The 24,321-nt window shown below is 38.4% G+C and overlaps 3 protein-coding genes across 6 annotated transcripts; 1 reads left to right on the top strand and 2 right to left on the bottom strand.

Moving 5' to 3' along the window:
• Nucleotides 1-2,663: 2,663 nt before the first annotated feature.
• On the top strand, nucleotides 2,664-5,373 carry LOC103704740 (aluminum-activated malate transporter 12-like). Its single transcript, XM_008788154.4, has 6 exons — nucleotides 2,664-3,032; nucleotides 3,136-3,276; nucleotides 3,494-3,766; nucleotides 3,871-3,998; nucleotides 4,128-4,274; nucleotides 4,421-5,373. Exons 1-6 carry the CDS (start codon nucleotides 2,753-2,755, stop codon nucleotides 5,048-5,050), a joined length of 1,599 nt encoding a protein of 532 aa, XP_008786376.1. The 5' UTR covers nucleotides 2,664-2,752; the 3' UTR covers nucleotides 5,051-5,373.
• LOC103704684 (P-loop containing nucleoside triphosphate hydrolases superfamily protein) lies at nucleotides 3,390-13,501 on the bottom strand. 4 transcript variants are annotated; one of them, XM_008788077.5, is made up of 10 exons: nucleotides 12,962-13,501; nucleotides 11,980-12,084; nucleotides 11,645-11,722; nucleotides 11,262-11,409; nucleotides 11,083-11,153; nucleotides 8,139-8,235; nucleotides 7,851-8,056; nucleotides 7,078-7,495; nucleotides 3,855-5,180; nucleotides 3,390-3,724 (listed from the first exon to the last, which is right to left on the bottom strand). In XM_008788077.5, exons 1-8 carry the CDS (start codon nucleotides 13,127-13,129, stop codon nucleotides 7,235-7,237), a joined length of 1,134 nt encoding a protein of 377 aa, XP_008786299.1. In that variant the 5' UTR covers nucleotides 13,130-13,501; the 3' UTR covers nucleotides 3,390-3,724; nucleotides 3,855-5,180; nucleotides 7,078-7,234. The 4 variants fall into 4 exon arrangements, with proteins under 4 accessions (XP_008786299.1, XP_089779733.1, XP_026659493.1 ...); XM_089923607.1 differs by lacking the exon at nucleotides 12,962-13,501 and adding an exon at nucleotides 12,180-12,830; XM_026803692.3 differs by lacking the exon at nucleotides 7,078-7,495.
• Nucleotides 13,502-14,950: 1,449 nt separating this feature from the next.
• LOC103704683 (NAC domain-containing protein 82) lies at nucleotides 14,951-18,869 on the bottom strand. Its single transcript, XM_008788075.6, has 5 exons — nucleotides 17,917-18,869; nucleotides 16,584-16,861; nucleotides 16,154-16,465; nucleotides 15,694-15,967; nucleotides 14,951-15,586 (listed from the first exon to the last, which is right to left on the bottom strand). Exons 1-5 carry the CDS (start codon nucleotides 18,071-18,073, stop codon nucleotides 15,540-15,542), a joined length of 1,068 nt encoding a protein of 355 aa, XP_008786297.4. The 5' UTR covers nucleotides 18,074-18,869; the 3' UTR covers nucleotides 14,951-15,539.
• Between the last annotated feature and the right edge of the window lie 5,452 nt (nucleotides 18,870-24,321).

The following is a 24,321-nucleotide window of genomic DNA, read 5'->3' as shown; positions in this document are numbered from 1 at the left end:
ATGCTCGAAGCTGACTCAGCTATAGTAATCGATTGGATCTAGAGATGCACCAGTAACATGGATGGTTGCTATCCCCTGCTCTGAAATATTTGGGGCATGTCAGGCGAAGACATTGCTTTTAGGATCAAGTATGAAGCTAATAGAGCTGTAGATTGGGTGGCTTCATTTGTGGCAAATCATTTTGAAGAATTGTCTAGAGTATTCATGCTAGAATTGCATGAATCATCTACTATATCAAAAAAAAAAAAACTAATATCATAATGACACAATATCACTAGAGTACTATTGATGACTTGATATTTAAAGCAAAAAATTTGAAACGAATTATCATCAGCCAGACACGCAATCGCAATTTGCAAAAGGAATAACTATCCTTATCCTAGTTTTTCTCGTTATTAAATCAGATGCTATTCTTGGAACTAATCGACTCATCCATAGAAGATGTTGTACGCGATGCCTATTTTTCATGTATTGCCCAATCTGTGAGATTCTCTCGACTCTTGTACAAAATTTAAGATGTCAAGGAGCTGCACCTCTCTCTCTCTCTCTCTCTTATCTGGATGTGGTCAAAAGCTGGCAAGCTATCATTAGCTTACATTTCTTGCAAGCATCTTCTTTCAACAAATGTTGGCCCAACTTCTACTTCGGTTCATTTCACTCAATCAGACGAACAATTGATTGCAGTCCCTCCCATAATAATATAATATCGGTGAAAAGGAAGTGTTTGAACTAGTGGGAGTAGCCGAACCCACTCGTTCAACGGATAACCAATCCAATAATTAGATGGACGAGGCATGGATATTAATTAAGCTAATGGCCCATAACGTCACCTGCGAATCATCTTTGTATGGGTCTAACCAAGTCACGTCAGCAGTCACGTTGATATCCCCAATGCCCAGAAACAAGCCCATGCTCCCAGCCATGCGCACGGACGAAATCCTCAACAGCGGAAGCAGATTAACAGTAGTTGAAACTAAGGACATCAACATGAAGGTTTTCTTTTTGTGTAGTTCAACTTGGTGGCTACTATCCATTTGTGAAGCGAGCCACCAAGTTGAACTGCACAAAAGAAAACCTTCATGTTGATGTCCTTAGTTTCAATCCAGCAGACATACTCTGGCCCAACCAAGAATATGAAAGGGTCTAAGAATTTTTCAAACAAATCAAAGGAAAGAGGCATCGTTTCTGATTTTTAAAAGCGCATAAGCATCCTTTTGATCTACCTTGATGCCAAGGTTTTAAAACAAGAATTTATTTTGCAGACATCTGTTTTAGAAAATATGTGTGCAATTTTTCAGAAATAAGAAGAATATACGTCTATCTATCTATCTATATATCTGTGTGCGTGTGTACGTGCATGCATGTGGGCACATGCATGTATGTAAGATTAAAGAGGAAGAAGAGAAGTATATATTTGTTAAAAAATATAATTAGTCTCTAATGAAACTCACAGATGAGAAACTTAGGTTTTTAAATTATTACAGTGGGGATGACTAATCTAATGCGTTTATAACGAAACGATGGACAAGCAGCCTAGATGTGCTTGTGTTCCAACTTGTAAAGATTTCTAATCATTACAAACAGTAGGATTAGCAACAACAAAAAAAAAAGGTCTTGGAACTGAAAATCGGTAATTTTTTTTTTTTATAAAAAAAGCTAGCAATGTAACCAATGTCATGAATTTTTGAAAACCTAGAGCGAGGCTATGTGGCCAAACCCTAAGCCTCAGAACGATTCAACCAACTACCCAGGCCATTGGAGACCAGCACGGGTGAAGGCGAGGGATCGCCTACCACTTTTTCCTACATGTGAAGCTTTGCCTCGGTGGCGAAGTCAAAAGAAAAAGATGCAAGTTGTCGAGAGTTGAGGCTAGAAAGGCTTGTAAATCCTCAATCTCAGGAGTCACAGCAGTCACAGCGATCGCTCATGGAGTCATTGCCAAATTTAGCTGGCCAAATACATTAAAGCTGAAGGAAGTTCTTCTCCTCTAGTTTGCAGACATTTGGCTCCAGCTGAGCCCAGGGAAGCCTCATACGTAAGTGGAGCTTTAAGAGGATCGAACTCTTAAAAAGCTAAGTCCAACCAGCCACAAAATGACCCGATATGCCGCTAAAGATCATTACAAAATCACCAAGTTATAGAATTTTCGTCTTTCTTAAGTACATACTCATAAATCGTCCCCATAATTTATGGAACAGAACGTAAATTTTAGCACCCTCGAATTCAGACATAATTTCCATAACATGAATTAACTTATCATAATTTCTTATGACATCTTATTATTTGCCTAAAACGTTTTGATGGATGATAATAACTTTATCAATATAAAGCTTCTTTTTGTTGTTCCATTCATCTTACCAGAACCTTTTAGTGCATATCCTTTCGACATAGCGAAATCATATTAGAACGAGTTGAATTCTGATTTTCTCTGAAAAAACTTTAATTAACTCCCACAAGTGGGATATGCATGTTGATGTCGGTTCTCATTACATTCAGCAGGATGCATGTGAATGTGAGTTTGTAACCTCTCATATTTGAGAAGCCCCACGACTCCGGGATCGCTGTCAGAAAAAGCTTCTACCGACAGCGAAAGTATCCACCAGCCTCCATTAGAATCCTCAACTTCTACAAGAGGAGCTGCCTATGTTCAAGAGCTAGTGTCGTGTCTTGGAAGTTCTATATATGGAACTCACGATCTTGCACTAACAATGCTTGGTTTGGGCTATTAGCACCTTCAGTTTCCAGAACTCCAATGGCAAGAAATCAGATTTCTTGCAAGAGCAAGGGCCACAAGCATATGATCCTTATAGTGGGTTTTATGAAGAAATTCACAATGCTATCTATTTCCTCGTGGCAAAGTGCATTGAAGCTGGGAAGAGAAGATCCTAGACGTCTTGTTCATGCTCTAAAGGTAGGGGTAGCTTTAACATTGGTTTCCTTCTTATATCTCTTGGAGCCATTATTTAAAGGTGTTGGAGACAATGCAATCTGGGCTGTCATAACTGTTGTTGTGGTGCTCGAATTTACTGCTGGTGAGTTTGTGATCTTTTGATTTACGAGCAATAAATATTTGTTTACTTCTTTCATTGTTGAAACTTCAAGGGCTTCTTTTTTTTTTTCTGTTGCTTATGTTAGGTGCAACACTGTGCAAGGGTTTGAATAGAGGAGTTGGGACATTGTGTGCTGGATCACTGGCATTCTTGATTGAATTTATGGCAGAAAAAACAGGCACAATTTTTCGTGCAGCTTTTATAGGAATATCAGTCTGTTTAATAGGTAGGTGGCATTTTATTTTATTTTAATTTAATTTATTTTTTTGAGTTAGTGTACAATAACTAGATTTCACGACAGAGAATTAGAATATCTTTAACTTACTGCTGCCGCTTTACTTTTTCGAAAAAAATTGGGAAACGCTTTTCTTCTTTTTTTTCTCACCTGGTGTAATATAGGTTTTCAGTATTCTTACAGAACAGTATCTCTTTTACTTTGATAGGATTTCTAGCGACATACTTGAGATTTATCCCATACATAAAGAAGAACTATGACTATGGAGTAGTAATTTTCCTACTAACCTTCAATCTGATTACGGTATCAAGTTTCCGTAAACGAAATGTATTATACCTAGCCCGTGACCGTCTCTACACCATTGCCATCGGCTGCGGCCTCTGCCTTCTCATGAGTCTCTTGATTTTGCCAAATTGGTCTGGTGAAGATCTCCACCACTCTACAGTGTACAAGATTGAAGGGTTAGCAAGATCTATTGAAGGTATACATCTCATCAATTTAAATAACATCCATCTATCTACTTTAAGTCCAAGGTGCCTTGGTATTACAAATATTCAACCAAAATTTACCAGTTAAGACTTGCAGCTTGCGTGAATGAGTATTTCCAAGATGAAGACAAGGACAATAAAATTATGGAGGAAAACTCGTTCAAGGATCCAATATTCAAGGGCTACAGAGCAGTCTTGGACTCCAAATCTATTGATGAGACCCTTGTAAGTTAATAGAGTATTTGAATGCATTCCATGATTCTTTAGACAAATCTTCAAAATTGTATGAAGTTTTTAAGTTTCTGAGGGATCAATTGTATGAGATTGTTGGTGACGATGATGAGCACTGGTCAGGCAACATTTGCAAGCTGGGAGCCTAGGAGGCACTCAAGACACTGCTACCGGTACCCATGGCGACAATATGTGAAGCTTGGTGCTGTTCTTAGACATTTTGGGTATACAGCTGTAGCTCTTCATGGATGTTTGGAATCTGAAATTCAGGTACATCTACTTCGGTGTTTTATTTTCTCAATTAACAACATCCTCATAATTTGACATTTTTTCAGGCCACATCTTTCCCAGTTATAGCTCTGGAAAGAACCACACATCAGAGACTTACTAATCACATGGTTACCCGTGCGTTGTAGACTCCACGATCAGTAAGAGCTCTATTTCGCGACCCATGCATACGAGTAGCTGGTGAAGTGTCCAAGGTTCTTGCAGAACTTGCTAGCAGCATAAGGAACCGCAGACGTTGCTCTTCTGATGTGCTCTCCGAACATCTTCATAAGGCTTTGCAAGACCTTAATTCTGTCATTAAGTCCCAACCACGCCTGTTCCTAGGCTCCAACAACGCCCCTAGCAACACCAACATGCTAGTGGACTGGAGACATGATAAGCATGCATTGTCCGAGGTTGTCTTACCATCAGTCAAGACCGATATCTCATCAATATTGGAAAGGCGGAGCAAAAGGGTAGCAGATAAGTCAGCAGAATCAGCTGAGAGGAAGGTCTTGAGGCCAACGTTGAGTAAGCTAGCGATCACTAGCCTTGAGTTCTCCGACGCACTCCCATTTGCAGCATTTGCTTCATTGCTAGTGGAGATGGTAGCAAGGCTGGAGCTCGTTATTGAGGAGGTGGAAGAATTGGGAAGGGCTGCAAATTTCAAGGAGTTCTCTGGGCAAGATGGCATTGCAATGGAGGTGAGCTGCGAAGATAAGTGTAATGAGAGTAATAGAGATCGTCAGATCCATGTGGTGTCCCAATCAGCAGAGTGATAGGAAGCCTAGTCTCCATTGCATTGTAGTTATTGTCTTATGCTGGAAAAGAAGATATTATAATTCAGATGAGCTGCAAACAAAAGATCCCTAACCAGGATGCCTGAGATTTTCTGAGCCATGTGATGTCCTGCACAGCAGAGAATGAGAATATCAGCATTGTTTTCGTTATGGTTATATTGTCGCCTATTGTATTTTTCAGTCTATGTCACCTCGTCCACAATTAATTACATCAGTCAGATTGGGTTATGTTGTTGCTCAGCTACAGAAAGTGCTGACTGCACTTCTTTTGATTTACAAAAAATGCAAGGATATTAATAGTGTAATAATCAGATGTTAGTTTCTTCTTAAATATTAATCATTTAATTTAGTCATTAGCTGACTTGATTGCAAAACTTCTCTGATGGTCTTAGTCAATTCAATAATTGTTAATATTTCTTCAGATATCTATATTCCAGTGATAACATTCACGAAATTAAGCTTCCACCCACCTAAATGAGATGCCAAATTTTCCATTCCAGTAAACAGTGGCATCCATTTTAGTACCATTGCTACACAGTTTGGGAATTTGTTTTGAAATCTGCCTAGACATGTTTAGTTAAACAAAAGAGTCTATTACCATTTCTTATCACATAGAAGCTAACTGGTTACACTTTTTGGACAAAAAGCACACGTGAAAATTTCTCTCATTAGAGCCAGCCAACAAAATCTCCATCCTCATTTGAATAGATACAATTCATATGATAAAATAGATACAATTCATATATTAGCAAAGGCACGAATCGGATATTGAAAATACAGATATAAGTCAGATAGTTAAACTTTATGACCGCTAAATCAAAGATATCACTAAGTGCAAGGTAAGCTAAGCAAATACCATGTTAATATGGTCACTCATTTCCCATAAAAGTTCATGAGTATTATGTAAGACTAAATAGGATTACAAGCAAAACCGAATATCTGGATATGGACTGGATAATTGTCTATCTGTATCCATATTCATTTTTTTTATGGATATGGCTACAGATACAAATATTAGTCCAATGCTCAAATTTGTATGCACATCCATACATATTTAGATATGAAAACAGATTCGGACAGATACTATCTAATCTACTTTCACCCCTAGTTCTACCAGCAAGACTCTTGTAAGAGTTAGGCTTGAAACTGCAGACTACCAAGTCATGAAATCCAACAATTGGCTTGCAGATGAAGGTAGATATAATTTTATTGCTAGATTTTTGAACCAGACCTCGTTGTGAACAACTCTATGAATCATTATGAGCCAGTTAGACTAGAAAAGTTTTAACTTTATTTGGGCACCAGATGATGTAGATGGTTTATAAGGTGCCCACCTGACACATCATGTGTCCCATACCACCAAGTCTAATATCCAAACCATCCCAGAAAAAAAGTAGAAACTTTTTCTATCTTGGTCACTTGGTCACCCACTAGGTAGCCAACATTTAGAAGACACTAGGAGATAGGCCCTAAGTAGGTTGGCCAGCAAACTGCATAAGCCTAATGTTATGGTCTCACATGGGCTTAGAAGCTTGGTGCCGGTCCTCCACCCAATACCTTAAGCTTTTTAGGCTGTGAGTCTGTGATAGATGGTAAAGGAACCAGGCCCACTGTGTGTCATATTGCTTATTAGTCATGTTGGTCCCTCACTAGGGATACAAGTGTGGCATAGGACCCAGGCCATGGGTGGCCCTTCTCTCAAGTAAGAGCAGTTATTTAGCTAATTTCACACAGATGCTCTTTGAAGCTCTCCAACTAGCTTGGAGAAGGCTCTAGTACTATGTTATCTGAATAATGTGAGTGTATATGGCCCATCGATATGAAAAATTTTCGTCTATGCAAAAATGTCATGAAGATACCAGAAAGATACTTAAATATACACAGTATGATAGCCTACATACATATTCTACTGTATTTAAAGTTAAGCAATTATATAATAGGTAAATTTGAAAATAGATGTAACATAAAAGCGATGATTATAAGACATGAACTGAGTCACATCTTACTTCTCTGGCTTATTTCATGATTGCGAGGACCTCTAAAATAAGCCTGCATGTCCAGTCTTGACCCAGCAACTCTTGCCCTTGAAAGTTAGATGCCTATCCTGCTAGCTCAATCTAATACAATACCACCTTTTCTCTGAAGCATGCGGGTATGTTTTTACTAAATAAATTCCTGCATATTGCTTGGAACAAGATCCAAGGTGTATCGGCCAAGTCTTCCAGTCCGGTATAGGTTGAGTAGCTTTGCAGCAATTGCTTTATATCTATCCTCCCTTGATTCTAGAGACACTCTGAAAGCTTCTTGTAAGGCCATAAACTGAGATTCAATCAGCCTTTCCATTTCATTTTCTTTTTCCAAGTAGTCACTAAATGATGATATAGTCTTGAACAGGGTCACACGAACATCCTTTACAATGAAGTCCTGCACAGGGCTTTAAGCAACTGTAACTTATCCATGTATGGGGAAAAACATGGCAACATCATCTCATAATACAACATATGTATTTATTTTATATGGCTATTTTTTGAATTTAATGGAATCTACTCACTTTTTGATTCTTATTCTATTTTATGAAACAAAAGTAGATACCAACTTGGTCATGAAACATAAGAAACCCAATAAATATTAAGTTATTGTGACATTCTTTTATTGAGGTAAAAGATGGCAACAGCCATCAGCATTCACTAAGAATTTGTTGTGATAATCTGCGCTAATTAATCTCTCTATTTTTTGTCTTCCAAAGATGTTGTCAGAGTATGTTGTTGAATCCTCTCACCTGTGTGTGATCTGAAGAATATTGTCTTCTCCTTTTCTGGTCAGTATGACAGCCTGCCATGAGTTTTTCTCTACTATTTAAAGATAATGTGTCATCTACTGCATCTTTAAGGTTTTCCCAATGTTTGTATTCCTCTGACGAGTTAAGGACAGCAAGGAAATATCGAGCAAGCTTGCATTCTTCTACCAACGAGTCCTTAACAGTTCCTGCCGGGTATATGAAAGGGACAAATATGCATCAGTCAAATAAAACATGGCAAGCCATACAAATGTATAGGCAGCTTGTTACCTGTCAAAGCTAGTTTGGAAGCTGAGTCATCATCAGCAATTTTAGGGGATAGAACACCTGGAGTGTCCAATATATATATGTTGGGATGGCTGGCAATCTGAAACATGATATATTTGAAAGAGCAGAGAAAAATGTTAAACATTCCACAGAATGAAGAGCAAAGCAGTTTAACTTTAAAATACTTATTTTTCCTGTATTTTTTCCTTTATGCAATTACAACAACAAAAGAAAGAGCAGTCAAGTGCACGAGGTCCCGCCACTGCAGGGATTGGAGAGGCTTTCGTGTGTTTTAAACCTGTAACACTAAAGTCACAATAGAGCAATTTTACCGTAGCACTGAGGCTCACCCTCCATTTACATCAATAACTGCCAAAATAATTTAGCATGATCTGCCTTTTCATTTTGGTGCACAGTGAACCTACAATTGATCTGATGCTTATGCAAGCTATTTACAGGAACCTATGCTGACAGGGCATGTTTGTTGTTAAATGATGCATGAATTTTGATGCAACCATGAAGTTTGCTTATATATTATCTTACCTTGAAGAAGTGGCTACAGTAAAGTAACAATTGGATGGATAAGAGTACAAGATAAATAGGGCTGATAATAGACCACAACAGAGGCCTTATCAGGCTATGCTTGGGGTTATAAGAAAGTCAGACTTTGGGACAGCTAGGCTTGAATTTTCAGGCTCAAATAAGATATGAGATTAGTATGAGATCCTGTCAGCTATACCCAAACACTAAACATTTAATATAATACAAGATCATATAACATAATTTATTTTTGGTCATTATACATAATAACACAACCCTAATCTTTCCGATAGACTTGTAATTATGGGCCTGTACCCCCACCTTACACCACTATAAATTATAATGCAACCCTAATCATTTTGATTGACTAGTATTAATGGGCCTGTACCCCCACATTAAACCACCCGTCCCCTCCTCTCTCGTACTCTTTTCTCTCTTCAGCTATCTCATTCCTGCTCCTATCCCTAGCACCTGAAAACCCACCACCTCACCTGCTGCACAGCAATGGCCACACCCTACCTTGCCCTGCAGTGCAGGGGAAGGAACTAGGATTTTTGTCTAAGTAGTGGTGGGGGGATTGGAATCAAATATTATGACTTCATCATATTCATCTTTATTCGATAAATGGTCATTAGACTCATTACAGAAATATCAAAAAAAATATCCATTAAGTTTATTTCGACAAAGCTAGGAACCTAAGTGATGTAGTTTGTGCTAAAAGTAGTATTAAAAGAAATAATCCTCAGAATTTATTTCAGTTGAGTTAGGAACCTAAGTGTAGTTTAGGTTAGATAGTGCCCATGTTTTGAAAGTTTGGGGTGGAAAACCAAGTAATTTAGTTTGCATATCGCACAAAAAATTAAAAGCTGATTGTTTTAAAAGAAAAATCTCCGGAGGCACCATTAGTGCAACAAAAAGTTCCTTGGTCCCATGTAATGCTAGGTTGGCAATTCACTGTTCAACAACCCATTGTTTAAAACACCACCTTCCACAAGTTACCCTAATTTTCTCATGCCACGTGGCAGTAGAACTTTTTCATGTACACAAAACGGGTGCACCCCAGCTCTACTCTTGTTTGAATTGTCAAGGAGATCTAATCTCTATTTAACATATCATCAGGTGACAAAGTGATCAATTATTTTGATTAGAACCTCTAAATAAAACATTGTCAACAAGCCTTGTGTAAAAATCTTTTGGAAGAAACATTTCCTAAGGTATGAACTTCATCATTTAGATCCAAAAGGCAGGGGTTTGGGTTTTTTGAGTCCATAAGAAATTAAACTTTAATGGTATATTCAGTGCAGGCTTCGTAAACAAATTGCAAATTGGTAGTTTCTCTGCTGCATACCACCAGTGTGAAATAAAGATGTGAAAGATAGCACAAATATACTTACTACAATACCAATGACCATTGGGTGAAGAACTCCATCAATTCTGGATATTCATAATTACTTCTCAAGGTCAAAAGCATTAGCTTCAAATCAACCAGGCTGTTGTTTGAAGTTATAGAAGGATTATTGAAAGAAAACACTAGTTTTAGCGTCTCCTACAACTTGGCTAGATCTGGATGCTTATGGTCCACTGTCAAGGGTGCTTGAAGATGTAACTTTCAAAAGGAAAACTCCACATAATCTCAAACTTAGCTACTTAGGAACCATTAACAACATTAGGATTTATCAGATTAATGCTTCATTCCTTGGTGGTGGCAACACTGAAATGTCTATATGGATAATCTTCCATGAGATTGGTGATATAATGTGTTTCATGGTACCTTAAAACCCAGATTAAAATATTTGGCATGTATGTCCAACAAAATATAACTTTGTTTATAACCTTAACAAAAAGGATATATCATTTTAACCCAACAAATAAAACTAAGTTATTGATCTTTACTTTCTATATTACCTATGAGCTTTTGACTAGGTTGTCAAAACACCAAGCTAAATGCCAGTGAAGAAAAATATAAAATCTTGATAGGATAGATAATATGTTTCTTTTTCATAAGGAACAAACTGTAATGTCTGGGAAATACGGGTTTCAAGAATTTACTCTTTGCCAAAAACAAGTAGTTTCTTTTTTAAGTAAAAAAGAGGGCCAAAGCCCACCAACGAAGTACAATGAATCATCAGCAGTACTTGGTGCTAGTTCCAATTTTTTTTGAGCTAACCTCTGATGTCAGAGTTTCTCTAGGCATTAGATTAGAAACAGAAAATCTCAAAAATATAAAAACAGAACTTAATATATGTAATAACAAAAAATTAAATAGCGCTTAACATTTTGATAAAAGGAATCTAAAACATTGCTTTATATTTGTATCTTCATGTACTTCAATAATTGATGTGCACAAGTGATGTTTAATGTAAGATATATGATAACAAAAACAAATCGGACCAACAGAAGTCATTACCTTGTAACTGCTAATATCTTTTGTCTCCCCAGGTTGTGGGCTCACTACAGCATGCTTCAATTTTCCCTTTTCTTGAAATTAAAAGCCACAGAATGAGATACCCATCAAATATATAACAAAAAGTGGGTTGAACTTAGTAAACATTGTTACCTCGATCTAACAAAGTTCAAGGTGGATACCTGCAGCACTTATTCTACCAATTTGATGCATGGAATTGGTGATGGCCGATTTGCCGACATTTGGAATCCCAGCCAACATAACTGTTGCAGTGTACGTACTCTCACCAACCTTTAATTCCTTGATCTTGGCTCGTACAATGCTCAGAAGCTGAATGAAATGTGCATATCAAGCAAAAATCACTGATTAGATTTTTCAGCCTCTGTGATACCTTTTTTCAGCAGAGAGGCAAAACTACTGCAAGTATTTTCATGTAATGGCCATACGCATGTATATGGAACGAAGCCATATTAGCACCAAAGACATGAATATTGACATTTTTTTCATCTATAACCTTCATCATTACTCCATTAATTGTTGAAATTGTATAAAAGAACCATATTACCTCCTTGATGTTGTCCTTGTTGTGGGCATTGACTCCATAGCAAAGACGATTCTGGTTTTCAAAGTGCTTCATCCATTTCTACAAAGTATGTGTCCATGTTTAAGAATCAAAAAATGAAAACAAGAACAGGCACCACCCTTAAGGAAAAAGTTTTTTATTAACATCATTGGAAACAATTCTACCACTAACAACTAATCTAATCCATACCGAAATTATATCAAGACAAGGAAAGCTGCACCAAAAAAGAGGGGCAATAACATGGTAATATGAATGGTACATTACTGATAAAATCAAAAAGATGTTAATCAGAAACAAAAAGAAAAAAAAGAGCATACTTCTGTCAGTGAGCGATTTGCAAGATCCACCTTGTTAAGCAAAATCATATGCTTATGAGAACAGACTCTTTGTCTCAGAGACTCAAAAGCTGATGTAAAGGGTATCTGCACACATGGATAAAAAAAGTTAAACCAAATTTAGAAGTGAAAATGAGAATTGAAATATCTAAATTTTTGGTCCTTTATATAAATAGCTTTACCACTACTTTTCCCTCCTGATCTGTTTCATTTCCTCTCTGGATCTCTTTATACAAAACTTATAACCTCATGTTCACTCATCCAACCCTAATCTGCATATAATCTCCTCAATTCACCTAACAAATATTTTCCCCTTACAGAACCCTAGTTGCCACCAACATAAGGAACCCAAACTAGAACAAAACCATCTTGATGAATCCTAAAACCCAAACATACTTTTCGAATTCGCTTTATAAGGAAATAAAATAAAATAAGTAACCATATCAAAGACAGCAAGCCAACAGGAAAAACATAATACTATCCCTTCAGCAAGAATACCAAAGCCCTAGGCCCCCAAGACACTAATCTTATCCCCACCCTTCATCACTAGTGCTCAAAACTTGGCAGAAAATCCTCATCTTTCAGCAAACTCCAATCACCGTTGGCATCTTGTAACCCTAACCAACGAGCAACCATAATGAAATGAAAGAAAGGGGGATAAAATTTGAAAGACGGGCCGTAGATCGCAAAAAAATCACCAAACAGCTGGTGGATGAGAACTCTATCAGTATACCAATTTCTCGCCAAAATCTAATCCCAGAAAAGTTCTCGTGGCAGCAAGAGCCCAGCTTTTAGCACACAGTAATTGCTTTTCGACTAAATCCTGTACCCTTAAACCAAACGGAATCAAACTCACTGAATAAAGGGGGAAATATATTTAAAGAACAGCCACGGCTCATTCAGGAATTTCAGCGAACATTTTGTGGTTAGAAAATGGAAGGCAGAGAAGGAACGTAGGAGTTACCCTGGCGTCGCGGACTTCGACGACGAGATCAACAAGCGGGATCCGCTCGAGGACGGCCCGCTCGGCGGCGGCCATGTGAGGGCCGTACCAACCTCCGGCCCCTTTCTTTAAGCTCACCTCCCGCACGGCGGCGCCCAACCGCCTCGCGAAAGAAGAAGCCGTTGCCATTTGTGCGAGGAGGACGAGAACTAAAATTCAAAAAAAGGCGACCGACTCCAACGGTTGTTCCCCGAGAAAGCACCCTAGTCTTACGATATGGGAGAGCGAAACACGTGCGACCCATGTGGACGTGGAGGCCCCAACTTGGTGCACCACGTGGCTGTGCACCATGCCAATCACATTTTTGATCCTTATGAGCTTCTAGTATCATGCGCTCGTCTTAGGTTACCATACCATACATCTTGTCTCGATTCGTTTTTACAGTGTACCACTATATGATGCAGGATAGAAGAAATTATACACTGCACCATATGTACCATTATGTGGTGGTGCACCACACCAATTAAACGTCTCAATTTTTTTGGTCTCTATGTATCGTACAGTAGTGTCGAATTGCCACCCAATACATCTCATCTCGATTTGTTCCTATGGTGCACCGCCATATGGTGCAAGTGCAGCCCATATGGACATGGAGCCTCTGAACTGGAGAGAGATGGAGGAGGTGCACTCAGCTTTGGTCTACCATTAGCATGGTAATCCGAAGAACACTTGGATATAAAAACTTCCAAACTCCTGAAAATATTTTGGAACTTCATCATGTACTCTCTGTTAACCCCGTTTCTAGCATTTGCACTTTATTTATTTTTGCTGAATGAAAGTAAAAAGAACTCCTACTCCTTACAAGGGCTTACGCTCCGGTACATAAAGTATTTACCGTACATCGACTCAATCTAGTGTTTACTATCGTTAATTTCTTAAGTCAATTGTTTACTGGATTGGGTGCTGTCCCGTGGTCGTGTTATAAATTCTCTCTGATTAGACCCTCCGAGGGAATATATTAGTGCTGTATAAGAAAAAGCAAGACTTTGGTTGGAACCTCTTCAGAGTAAAATGCCTCGTGCTTCATGAGAGCTAATTGCTTCTTTTCATGGATTCTTCGGGGCGGTGGTGGGGGTTTTCGATTCCGAGGAAGCAGCTGCCGAATGGTATACATTCTTTCTCTTGTTCCCCGCGCCCTCAATCTTTATGTAAGGTTTCAAGAAGGGACTTCTTGTGTTCTTTTGCTGCATTAGCTTGTTTATGGAAGATTAGAACCATAAGCTTCTAAGTCATGATTTCTGTAATATCAGACATTATTTTGGCAATGTTTAAAAATGGAAGCAATCTTGGTATTACGTTTTTTTTTTATTATTTTTATATTACCTCAACATATGATCAGTTCATTCATTAAAATTATTTAAGATAGAGGAGCCTAAATGATTAGCACTTCAAATTATTAATTTTACTATTATAGTACCAATACATAGGACTCTTGTTTAAAGGTTCTTCAACACATAGAGAAAAGGCTGGCCATCAAGGAATTAACAATAACAAATTCCAAAAGACTCAAAATTTATCTCCAAGAATAATGGAAAGCTTTTACTATTACCACTTAAAAAAAGTTAGCAGAAGGTATTATTTCGATTCCTTATTTCTATATAAGTAACTAAGATCTTCTCAATACATAATTTACGTGAGACTAAACACATGCCCACATAAGTTTTCACGTACTTTCTATTTGTTTGTTGATATCCTTGCCAGGCTAAAAGTCCAAATCTAATTAAATCCAATTATAAATACTCTTCAGCATGGACTGTTTTCAGCCCCAAACAGTCCATGTCGAAGAGTTTTCTAGTCCACATAGACCATGAGCCGAGTCTATTTTGATACTATTGTAACAATCTAGAACCTCATCTAAAAGATTAGACAGAAGATGCTATTTGAGTTTTTGGCCCTGTATAAGTAACCCAAATCTTCCTAATGCATAATCGACGTGGGGCTAAACACACGGCCGCATAAATCCTCACATTCACATTACAATACATCTTTATTCTCAAAATAATGAGTACAAATGGCAAGCAAGAGTACATAGTTCACTTTACATGTCTTGCAGAAGAGAGCTCATGGTGGTACTCAGTGCACCTGAGAAGTACTTATTGTTGTTAATAATAGAAGTTACAAGCAAACCTTATGGTACATATAACATATCTCTTTTACCTAAGATTGAAAACCAATAATTACCCCATCAAGGTAGTGGTGGCCTAATCTTGTAGATACTCAAACTTTAATTTATAGGTCTCCAGGCACAGACATTAAAAGAGGTTGTTCTGGAGATCAGATTCTTGATACATTTAGGCAGGAACTGTTATGATATATCATATATCTGAGAGCAAATACTAAAAGGCATTGCCTCAGAGATCTTGCAACATACAGTCAACTATATCACATAATTATCTATTACTCTATCTTTTTAACAGCCTCTTCTGTACTAAGACTGGTTGGAGTCTATTAGCGTCCATTTAGAGAAAATTTTCATTTCACAATGACCATACTGTCTTCCTGCAACCACAGGTTGGTTTCCTCTCCTTCGCTTTCTTGCCTATGAATTGAAGGGGATGGATAATGCTGGATTCCAGGTTTCAATTCCTGCATCCATGGGGCAAAATATGATTAAATATCCCTTAGCACAGTCACTTGTGGAAAAGGATGAAGCAACAATAATTAAGTTGAACAGGGTAATCCAAAGTTAGTACCGCTGAATGATGCATTCATAAGTTCTGCTGTATCCCACTCAAGGCTCTGCAACGTGGCGTCTTCCACATTGCTGTACATGTCCATGCAGAAAGCAGGACTTGCAAAAGATGAAGAGCATCCATGACCATCAAGCTCATCAGTCACATACGCTTCCTCTCTGAAGTTTGCATAGGATGAGATGAGAGAAAGATTACGTGGTGTGCATATTTCTATTGAATTAGGGAACATATTTGCAGTCATTGATTCAGATATGCCTTCCTTTGGTGAAGAAACCTGCAAAAATTCACAGATAATGTCAAAGGACAAATGCGAAGCACCATCCACTTCCAAGTTGTTTGCCAATAACATCCAGATATCCACTGCTGTGCAAGCAGCTAATCAAATTATGTAACTACATTTACTATGTGGCTTCAGTTATGATGAACACTAATTACTTTCGCTCTTTAGTCCTCCATATACCTTCAAGGCATCTGAAACATGTGAATCCCAGAAGTCTCTCTGATCAGAATCAATCATAATTTGATGCAGCCCAGTTCCACTCCCATTTTCTGGAGAGTTGATTCTAGTCGAGCCATTGCTTCTTGTCAACATATCTGTTACTATGGACTGATTTTCTTCTGAGGTACTCCCGACCTCGTTGAAGCACCTTTTTTGGCTGAAGTCAATCATGGAAGAAAAGCGACCCCTTTTAGCTCTGGATTCTCCTTGAAGATCACCTATCTTCTGCCCATGATCATATCTTTTCACTATGTGGCACAGAGCAAAAGCTCCCTAGAGCAGATAGTTTAAAAATTAAAAAAAATGGCATGATTAAGCATGCATGGTAGTTTCAGAGATGAATAATGTATTAGGATCATAAATCTATAAAAATGCATGTACTTGTATATACCACAAAATTTGGAGATCCCTGAGAAAGATCTTCACAAAGACGATATTCGTGCATCACCCAATCAGTTCTTTCTCCACCAGGAGCCCTTCCACGATAGAAAACAAGGGTTTTCCTGAGTCCATGCACCGAAGACTCGCAGACAACTTTTCTGTCTCTACCAGTGGCTTTCCAATAGCCTGATTCTGTAGCTCTGTTCGTGCGTGAACCATTTGGGTATTTACGATCTCGCGGGCAAAAGAAAAACCACTCCATGTCTCTCTTTGGAAGGAATGATTTGTCTGAAATGCATCATTGAATAACTGGAATCATTATTTTCTGATTTAGACTTAAACAAGCTCGAGAAGTATTCAAAAACCTAAATCAGTTTGAAACCATTTTCAGGGAGTGATATGCAAAGCCTATCTACGTAAGCACTTTCTAGTTATTTTTTCATTCCCCTGCAGAAAGATTCCACTTTGATGATGTTGATGTGAGAGTCTGCTGAGAACATTACTTTCTAACATAAGGAGAGCATATAAACTGCAACATTCCTACACTGACATAACTTTTGAAGGAAGAAAAGAAGTTCTTTTTACAACCGACTTCTCGAGAAAAAGCTTAGATGTTCGAAAAAATGATTGTTCCTCTATTTCTCATAGCAAATGTGCCATATGATTTACTCAAATTCACTTAAGTTCTGATTAAGGTACTGATTCCATCACCAGATAAAAATGCATGCATAATACCACATGGTTGGTGAAGCACATATCTTTCTCTTTTTTTTCAAGAAATAATGTTATCACTTAAAAAAAGGAATGAAAAAAAAAGAATAAACAGAACCTTCTTTTCTTCTTAATTTCTTGTGGCTTGACATGACCTTTAAACACCTTATTGAAGCTTGTGGTTTGATTTTCTAATTTAAGCACCCAGATAACTTAGGTACTATTATCAGTATCATAAGGATCACACGAAACTCAATATTCCAAAACATCAGCAACTTAACCAAAAGTTGACTTTGTCAAGAAATGTTTATTTTTTAGCCTAATTTGCTAAATTCTAGTTCCTTCCAATTAATGTGATGTAATATCAACTATGGCTGTGAGTCAATGTTGCACAAGTTGTTCATCCACAATTTGACTTCAAGTAGCGCAATGAGATTCTTGTTGTGGGTTTATGGTAATAAAAATGAAGTTCCATTTATACTTTTACAGTGAATTTATAGCTTACAATTAAAAAAAAAATATGCCTACAAATACACATAGAAATTCACAGATCATTGTAACATGTTCCAATTCTGAAGCGAATCATCTGATAATCTATGGCATTTTAGCAAACACAGAATGAGTCATATTACCTGGCAACTCCCACGGCTCAAACTTATATAAATCGATCACCGGAATAACCTCAAGCTCAATCTTAAGCCCCTCCACTTTTCTCTTCAAGTAATATCCCACCAACTCATCATCTGTGGGATGGAAACGGAAACCGGGAGGCAGAGACATAGGACTCATTTTGACACCCGAAAAGAATCCAAATCTTCCCCAAAGAGAAGAAGAAGAAGAAGCTAGCTCTCCAGAAGAATGCACATCTGGGATTTTTTTTTTTTAAAAAAAAAACAGAAAACAGAAGAAACCTACGCTAAGATCATGAAATTCGCATTCATGTGACAATATTGTACCTATTGAAAATTTGGAATATCCAAAAATAGAAGCTTTTCTCAACGCGAAGTTTTTCTAAAACCAAGCAGAAGTTCCACAGGATGCAACCCTTGGACAACAAAATCATTCTTCTCAAAAAACACGAGTTTCTAATTAGTATGCTAAAGCTCCCCAGTTAGTTGACTGATGCTACTCAAACGTATAAGTGTTTGAAAGGAGGGAAAAAAATTATTGTGAAAATGGAAACTCTTGCCAACCAATGAAGAGAAACAGAACACAACCCTCAAACTACAGTATTCAAGTAAATCCGGACACCTAGAAGGCTAAAACACTGAAGTTTTTAAAGTCCAGAAGAAATTGAGATTTTGAGAGCAGAAACTTCACCCAAATCCCAAAACTTCTTAAAATTTGGAAGCTTGAACCAAAGAAGCAGTGAACCTAGAGGGGTTAGGCGGAGCTATTATAGAGACAAGGTGTTAGAACCGAGTGAATGGCGGGGATTTCATTGAGGGAGGAAGGAGGCGCTCGAAGCAACCGAAGGTCGGCTTTGGCTTTGTGAAGCGATCCGAAGCGTTTAAGAGGGGCTGGCGGCTCCCGAAAGTCCCCCGGATTGTTCACACTTCACACCTGAAGTCAGCTTCCCGCCAATAATTTATTACCGTTAATGGGGTTCTTCCTAGTTTTACAGCCAGCTTAAATTCCCTCCACGTCATCATGTCGGAAAGCCCGCCTTTGTTCTCGTTTTGTCAAAGTCTTGCTGGGAAATGACCAAAATACCCGTGGTTTTGGTAGACCCTCAATTTGAGAACTTTCCCGGTGCACTTACCCTCCTAGCAAATCCTTAGTTGTTGAGATGTTAAACATCATTTCATGGGACTTGCGTGTCGACATTCTGTTCAATCTTTTTATACAAGCTGTTGGATCCCTTTAAGAATGATGCTTTTAGAGTATGATATTTTTTTTTTATTTTTTTTTGAAGGAAATGGAAGTCTCGACCACAGGTCCTTATTTTATATATATATATATATATATATATATATATATTAATACAACAGCGGTTCATACTCTGCAGGTGTGGATGCGGCCAACAAAATCAAAAGATCTTTATTATATTTGAAAAGAGATTTCACTGATACCTATATAAAAAGAACGTGCAACTTAGTAGCTGGTTGGGCAGCAACTGGTGGACTCAGAGATGCTTTCAGCATTACAGGGGCAGCAGCATTGAAAGATACATACATATAACGTATTTGATACTTCTTTAACCTTGGCTTAAGCCCGGTTTGTGTCAAAAAAAAAAAAAAAAGAGAATAATTTGAGAGGAGATGGGCGTAGAGGATTAGGTTGGAGAGAGAGTTACAAGGCCAAACTGATGGAACCTGAGAAAGATTGGGCTTTGAACAAGGAAGACAGGGCTCAAGAGTATGGAAATAAGTACACTCTAGGTTGCCTAGATCAATACAAGCTCTTGGTTATTAGTTGGGGAACCCTCCATATCCATATATATTTGATATCAATGTGTTTTCTTCATTACAAGTTACAAGCATTGCATCCAGGTATCTGAACTCCAGAGAACTTTGTTTTACTTATATATGCACCCATGAGCTAATTATGTTACTATAACATACACTTTCTTGCAGAAAACAAAACCGAAGTCAGGAATTTCAGTCCACTCCAAGTATCGCAGTCAGTATGACTGCTACTGTCTCATTCTCGATGGAATGGTCAGTGTAGAGATCTTAAAAGTCGAGAATGAACCGTGCAGAGATCTTAAAAGTTTTGTAGTCACCAACAAAGTAAGATTCTGTCCAAAATATGATATTAAGAAGGTTTACTGTCTAGGTATATCGAACATGAGAAGACCTTTTGTTGTAGAGGTACAATTCAAGCCTGAAGGTATAGGACAATTATTAGAGTAGTTCTCTGGAGAACTATTCCAAGGAGGAGGAGTTTTTTTGGTGGGAAAATATGTTAGTTATTGATAGCTTCCAGAGTATAATAACCATTGTTGAGTATACTACTTGGTCTTGATAGACTACTCATAGTCAAATTGAACTTACCTGACGAAACATGATGTGCCATATACTTATTAATTTATAAGCGAATATGGGAGTAGGCCTTTGAGTGAAAGCATAAAGGAATTCCTTTCTTGTTCTTTATTAAAAGTAGTGCAAGAGCTAAGATCCTACCTACCTAGTGGCTGGTCCAGCATATACAAGTCAAAAAAAAAGGCCGACTCCAACAAAACAAACTGCATTGGTTACCATTTTATTCTGAGGACATCTTTCAGCAACTTGGAACTTTATTTTACATAATTTTCTTAAGAAATTAATATGGTGGGAATGCCAACTGAATGAAATAAATTTCGACGGTAGTATTTCAGAGAACGGCAACAGATGCGGTGCAAATTTTGTGATCAGATACCAAGACTCTAGGCTGGTTGCAGCCGGAGGTCGTTTTTGACGAGCCAGTCCTAGTGGCGGAGCTGCGTGCGGCATGGAAGGGCCTCATCCATGTCAGAGTGGACCTAGGTGCGCAGCGGATCCTTCCTGAGAGCAATTCGGCTATATTGATCGACTGAATCCGGAGCGGGCATGCTAGGACATATATGCACCCCCTAGTCCGTGATATTTGCCATCTTCTAGAGGAGTCTGATTCATTCCGTGTTTTGCATGTATTTCGAGAGGCAAACAGTGCGGCGGACTAAATCGCTTCCTTTGCAGCGCACCACTCTGGATCCGTCACATGGGGGCACTGGAGCACGTGCCATTAGCACGAGAGCACATTCTGTACTGTGACTTTTTCGGACATACTCACAGCCATATGTAGTGAGATGCCGTTGCACAAAAAAATAAAAATAAAAATAATCGACAACAGAATCATTAGTACAATAGACTAAACATGGCCAAAAGATGATCAAGAAGAGGCCTTGCTATAGTATCCCAATGGTGCATCTTACATTAATGGAAGTATACTTGGATGATCAGTAATTCTACTGAAATAAAGAAAATGCTGGTCAAACCCAGGTTATGGTCATCTCCATTAACCTTCCAGTAATGTGTTTTTTCCTTCTTTTTTTTTTTTTTGTTTCCTACAGTCCAAATATTGAAGCAAAACAATGTTAATAGATGTAACATCTAGGAGGGAGTCTGGCTCTCGCCCCTGCAAGAGGTAGCGACTTTGATCCTCGATGATATCAATCCACGTTTTTGGCCCTCGTTTAACAAGCCACTGATCCCGTGAGTTCTGGCTCGGTTTGTTTGATCTGGCCTTTTCACGTAGGAAAGCATGAGAAACTTGGATTAGGAGTGACTAGTGTCAAATTTGCAACCCACCACAAGGTTTAACCAACTCGTAGTTGGATGGATATTGGACTCCAAAGAAAAATTAATGCCAGAATATGTAACTCATGCATAGCCTTACACCGCATGCACCACAAGGCCATGCACCATGCTAATCACCTTTATCTCCTTCCTATGGGCTTCATTCATAATACATTCACCAACTCTTAGACGAATGAATATTGGACTTCAAAAAAAAAAATTAATGCCAGCGAACTTAGAAATATGTAATTGATGCATAATTTTGTGGTTATGAGAAAATTCTACTTTACACCACGTGCACCACATGGCCATGCACCATGCCAATCATCTCATCTTCTTTTTATGGGCTTCATTCATCATGCGCTCATCTCGGTGATTAGTCTACAGTAAGAAGATAAGATAATTGGCATGGTGTGTAACCATGTTGATGCAGGCGGCGAAGGATATAATGATATGGGATGGATTGGTGCAGTACAGGTCAGTAGCCTAGCTCAAAGCATATATGTGAACCCCACCAATCTTTTTTTGCTACTGTCATGATGCCGAGGTCATAAAGGTGCCATCCAGCCTTCACCACAGTTGGCTACAACCAGTAGTGCTTAAGCTGCATGCCTTCAAGATTGAATTACCATTCCTAGTTGTGAACTCCTTGACCAGCTCTTGTTGTGCGACCAAGAAGATTGGTCTAAGACCATACCTTTGCATCATAACCTGGTCAGACAGCACTAAGAATATAACTTTGAGTACTCTTTTGATCATCATTCCCCAAGGGGACTCCCAAGTACTAAACAGTCTCCTGTATGATTACAAGTGCACCCCACCCCCCACTCCAAGTGTTTCCCCCCAACTTCTTAGACAAAGACTGAAGGAACAATTATGAATCAATCCAACTTTGGAGATTAGAGGAGAATATCCTTGATCCTAGTGGGACTGTCTCTTCCCAAGATAAGAACTTTAGAGTCTGGACCGGCGTGTCTCATTAGTTTGGAACTTGTCATCTGATAGAAACGCTTACGTGTGACATCTAAGTTGGATGCGTCCCCACATATTATGAAAGAAAAATTGCGCAGAGAGATATTAATAAAGATGATAGGGAAAATGGAGGTAAGAATGGCCAAGTCAAAAAAGCCCACAAAAGAAACCACTTCATGCTTCACATATCTGTCATTTGGGAAATAAAACATTATCTTATAACACGTTTAATAGTAAAAAGAAAAAAATAAAATCTCCTTTAGCCCTTTGGATCCAAAATGGGTAGTTTCTTGAGCGTTTCCTTGGCAACAAAGATTCGAAGATTCAAGCTCACGGGTAGGCAAGGTATCATTCAGCACTTTGTACTTGTAATTTATTATATGACATAAATTGACTTTATGCAGTAGAGAAGGAAGGTCTTAGTAGGCAATTATGCAATGTGTAGACTTGGGATGCAAAATTTTTTCAACCGTCTCCTTTCAATCCAAATATATTATTATGAGTTGATGTGTAGTTGTGTTTTTTTAGAGAGAAAACAGGAAGGTCCAAAATCTTGGAAATATGCCATCCAACACCTGAATCCCAAACTTCTAGAGCCTTAATTCGTCATATTAAGAGATTGTTCACCATCGTCACACCTTCTTAATATTATTATGTGGCAGATATGTAACAATTTTACTCAATGAGAAAATCATGCCTCGATGTTTCAGCTCATAAAGCTCTTAACTTTCTTGCTAGAAAGTATCGTTTAATTACTTCTAGTTTAAAGTCATCCATGGCTTGTGGCCACGGTTATTTGATGCGAATGCCAAATTGCGATACTCTTGTATTTTAAGCCAAAAGATTTCATTAGGATCTCATCTTACGCACAATTTTTTTTTAAAAAAAATATGGAGCATTTAAGATTAATAAAAGCCAAGGCATAAAAAAAATAGAAAGGAGAACAAGAAACAACTTCCCCATCACCCTATCCGGTAGCTTTTGCTCGCACTTTCGGCAAAACTTTTGTGCATGGTGCGATGGACCTCAATAAAACAAATGCTAGGCTCCCCTCCTCTTTTTTCTTTTATTATTATTTTTTTTTAATTTTGGTACAACGGCGGCTTACACCCGTCGAGTATGAATGTGGCAACAAAATCAGAGAACAAAAGGCTACAAAGAAGCTCCGCCGCAGATACATGGTCCACCCAAATAAAATCCTCCGAGTGATGTGAAGAAAAGGAGGCAACCTAGTCAACAGCACAGTTTGCCTTCCTATAAATATGTGTGGCCAAATAGGAGTCATACTCCCTTAGAAATTGACGAATATCGTAGAGCAGCAGCCTCTCCTTAGCAGTGCATCTTTGATTCCGGATCCACTCGATCACAGTGGTCGAGTCCCATCCAAAAGAATGCAGTCCACACCCAATATCCATCTCGCATAAATAACACCTTTTCATACTGCTTTGAGCTTGGCGCATATAATGGACCTGTCAAAAATTTACCGCTCCCCTTCTTTTATCTCCTTCATTTCTTGGAGCCCTTTTTCCCTATAATTCCCTATGACTCAGCCTTGAGCTTTTGAACAGGGGACAAAAGGCCACACGCTCGGACAAAAGTCCGGGCTGCTGCTTTTTCTCAAGCCTGTGATTACAAACATCAGGGAGGAGGAGCGTGACTAGATAAATATTTGCTGTCAAGTTCCCAACAGCAAACAGCAACCTTCCACACATGCTGACGTGCATAAGGTTGCATGGGCCCACCATTGAGGTCCAAATCTTATGGAAGAATGCACCACTCAAATCTCTGATCTCTTGTTTCCAAGCA

The sequence above is a fragment of the Phoenix dactylifera genome, chromosome 6, assembly GCF_051530095.1.
Source record: "Phoenix dactylifera cultivar Ajwa chromosome 6, Ajwa_hap1_PhDact_Kaust_v1.1, whole genome shotgun sequence".
NCBI classification, from domain to species: domain Eukaryota; kingdom Viridiplantae; phylum Streptophyta; class Magnoliopsida; order Arecales; family Arecaceae; genus Phoenix; species Phoenix dactylifera.
This window is presented reverse-complemented; position numbering and strand designations above follow the sequence as displayed.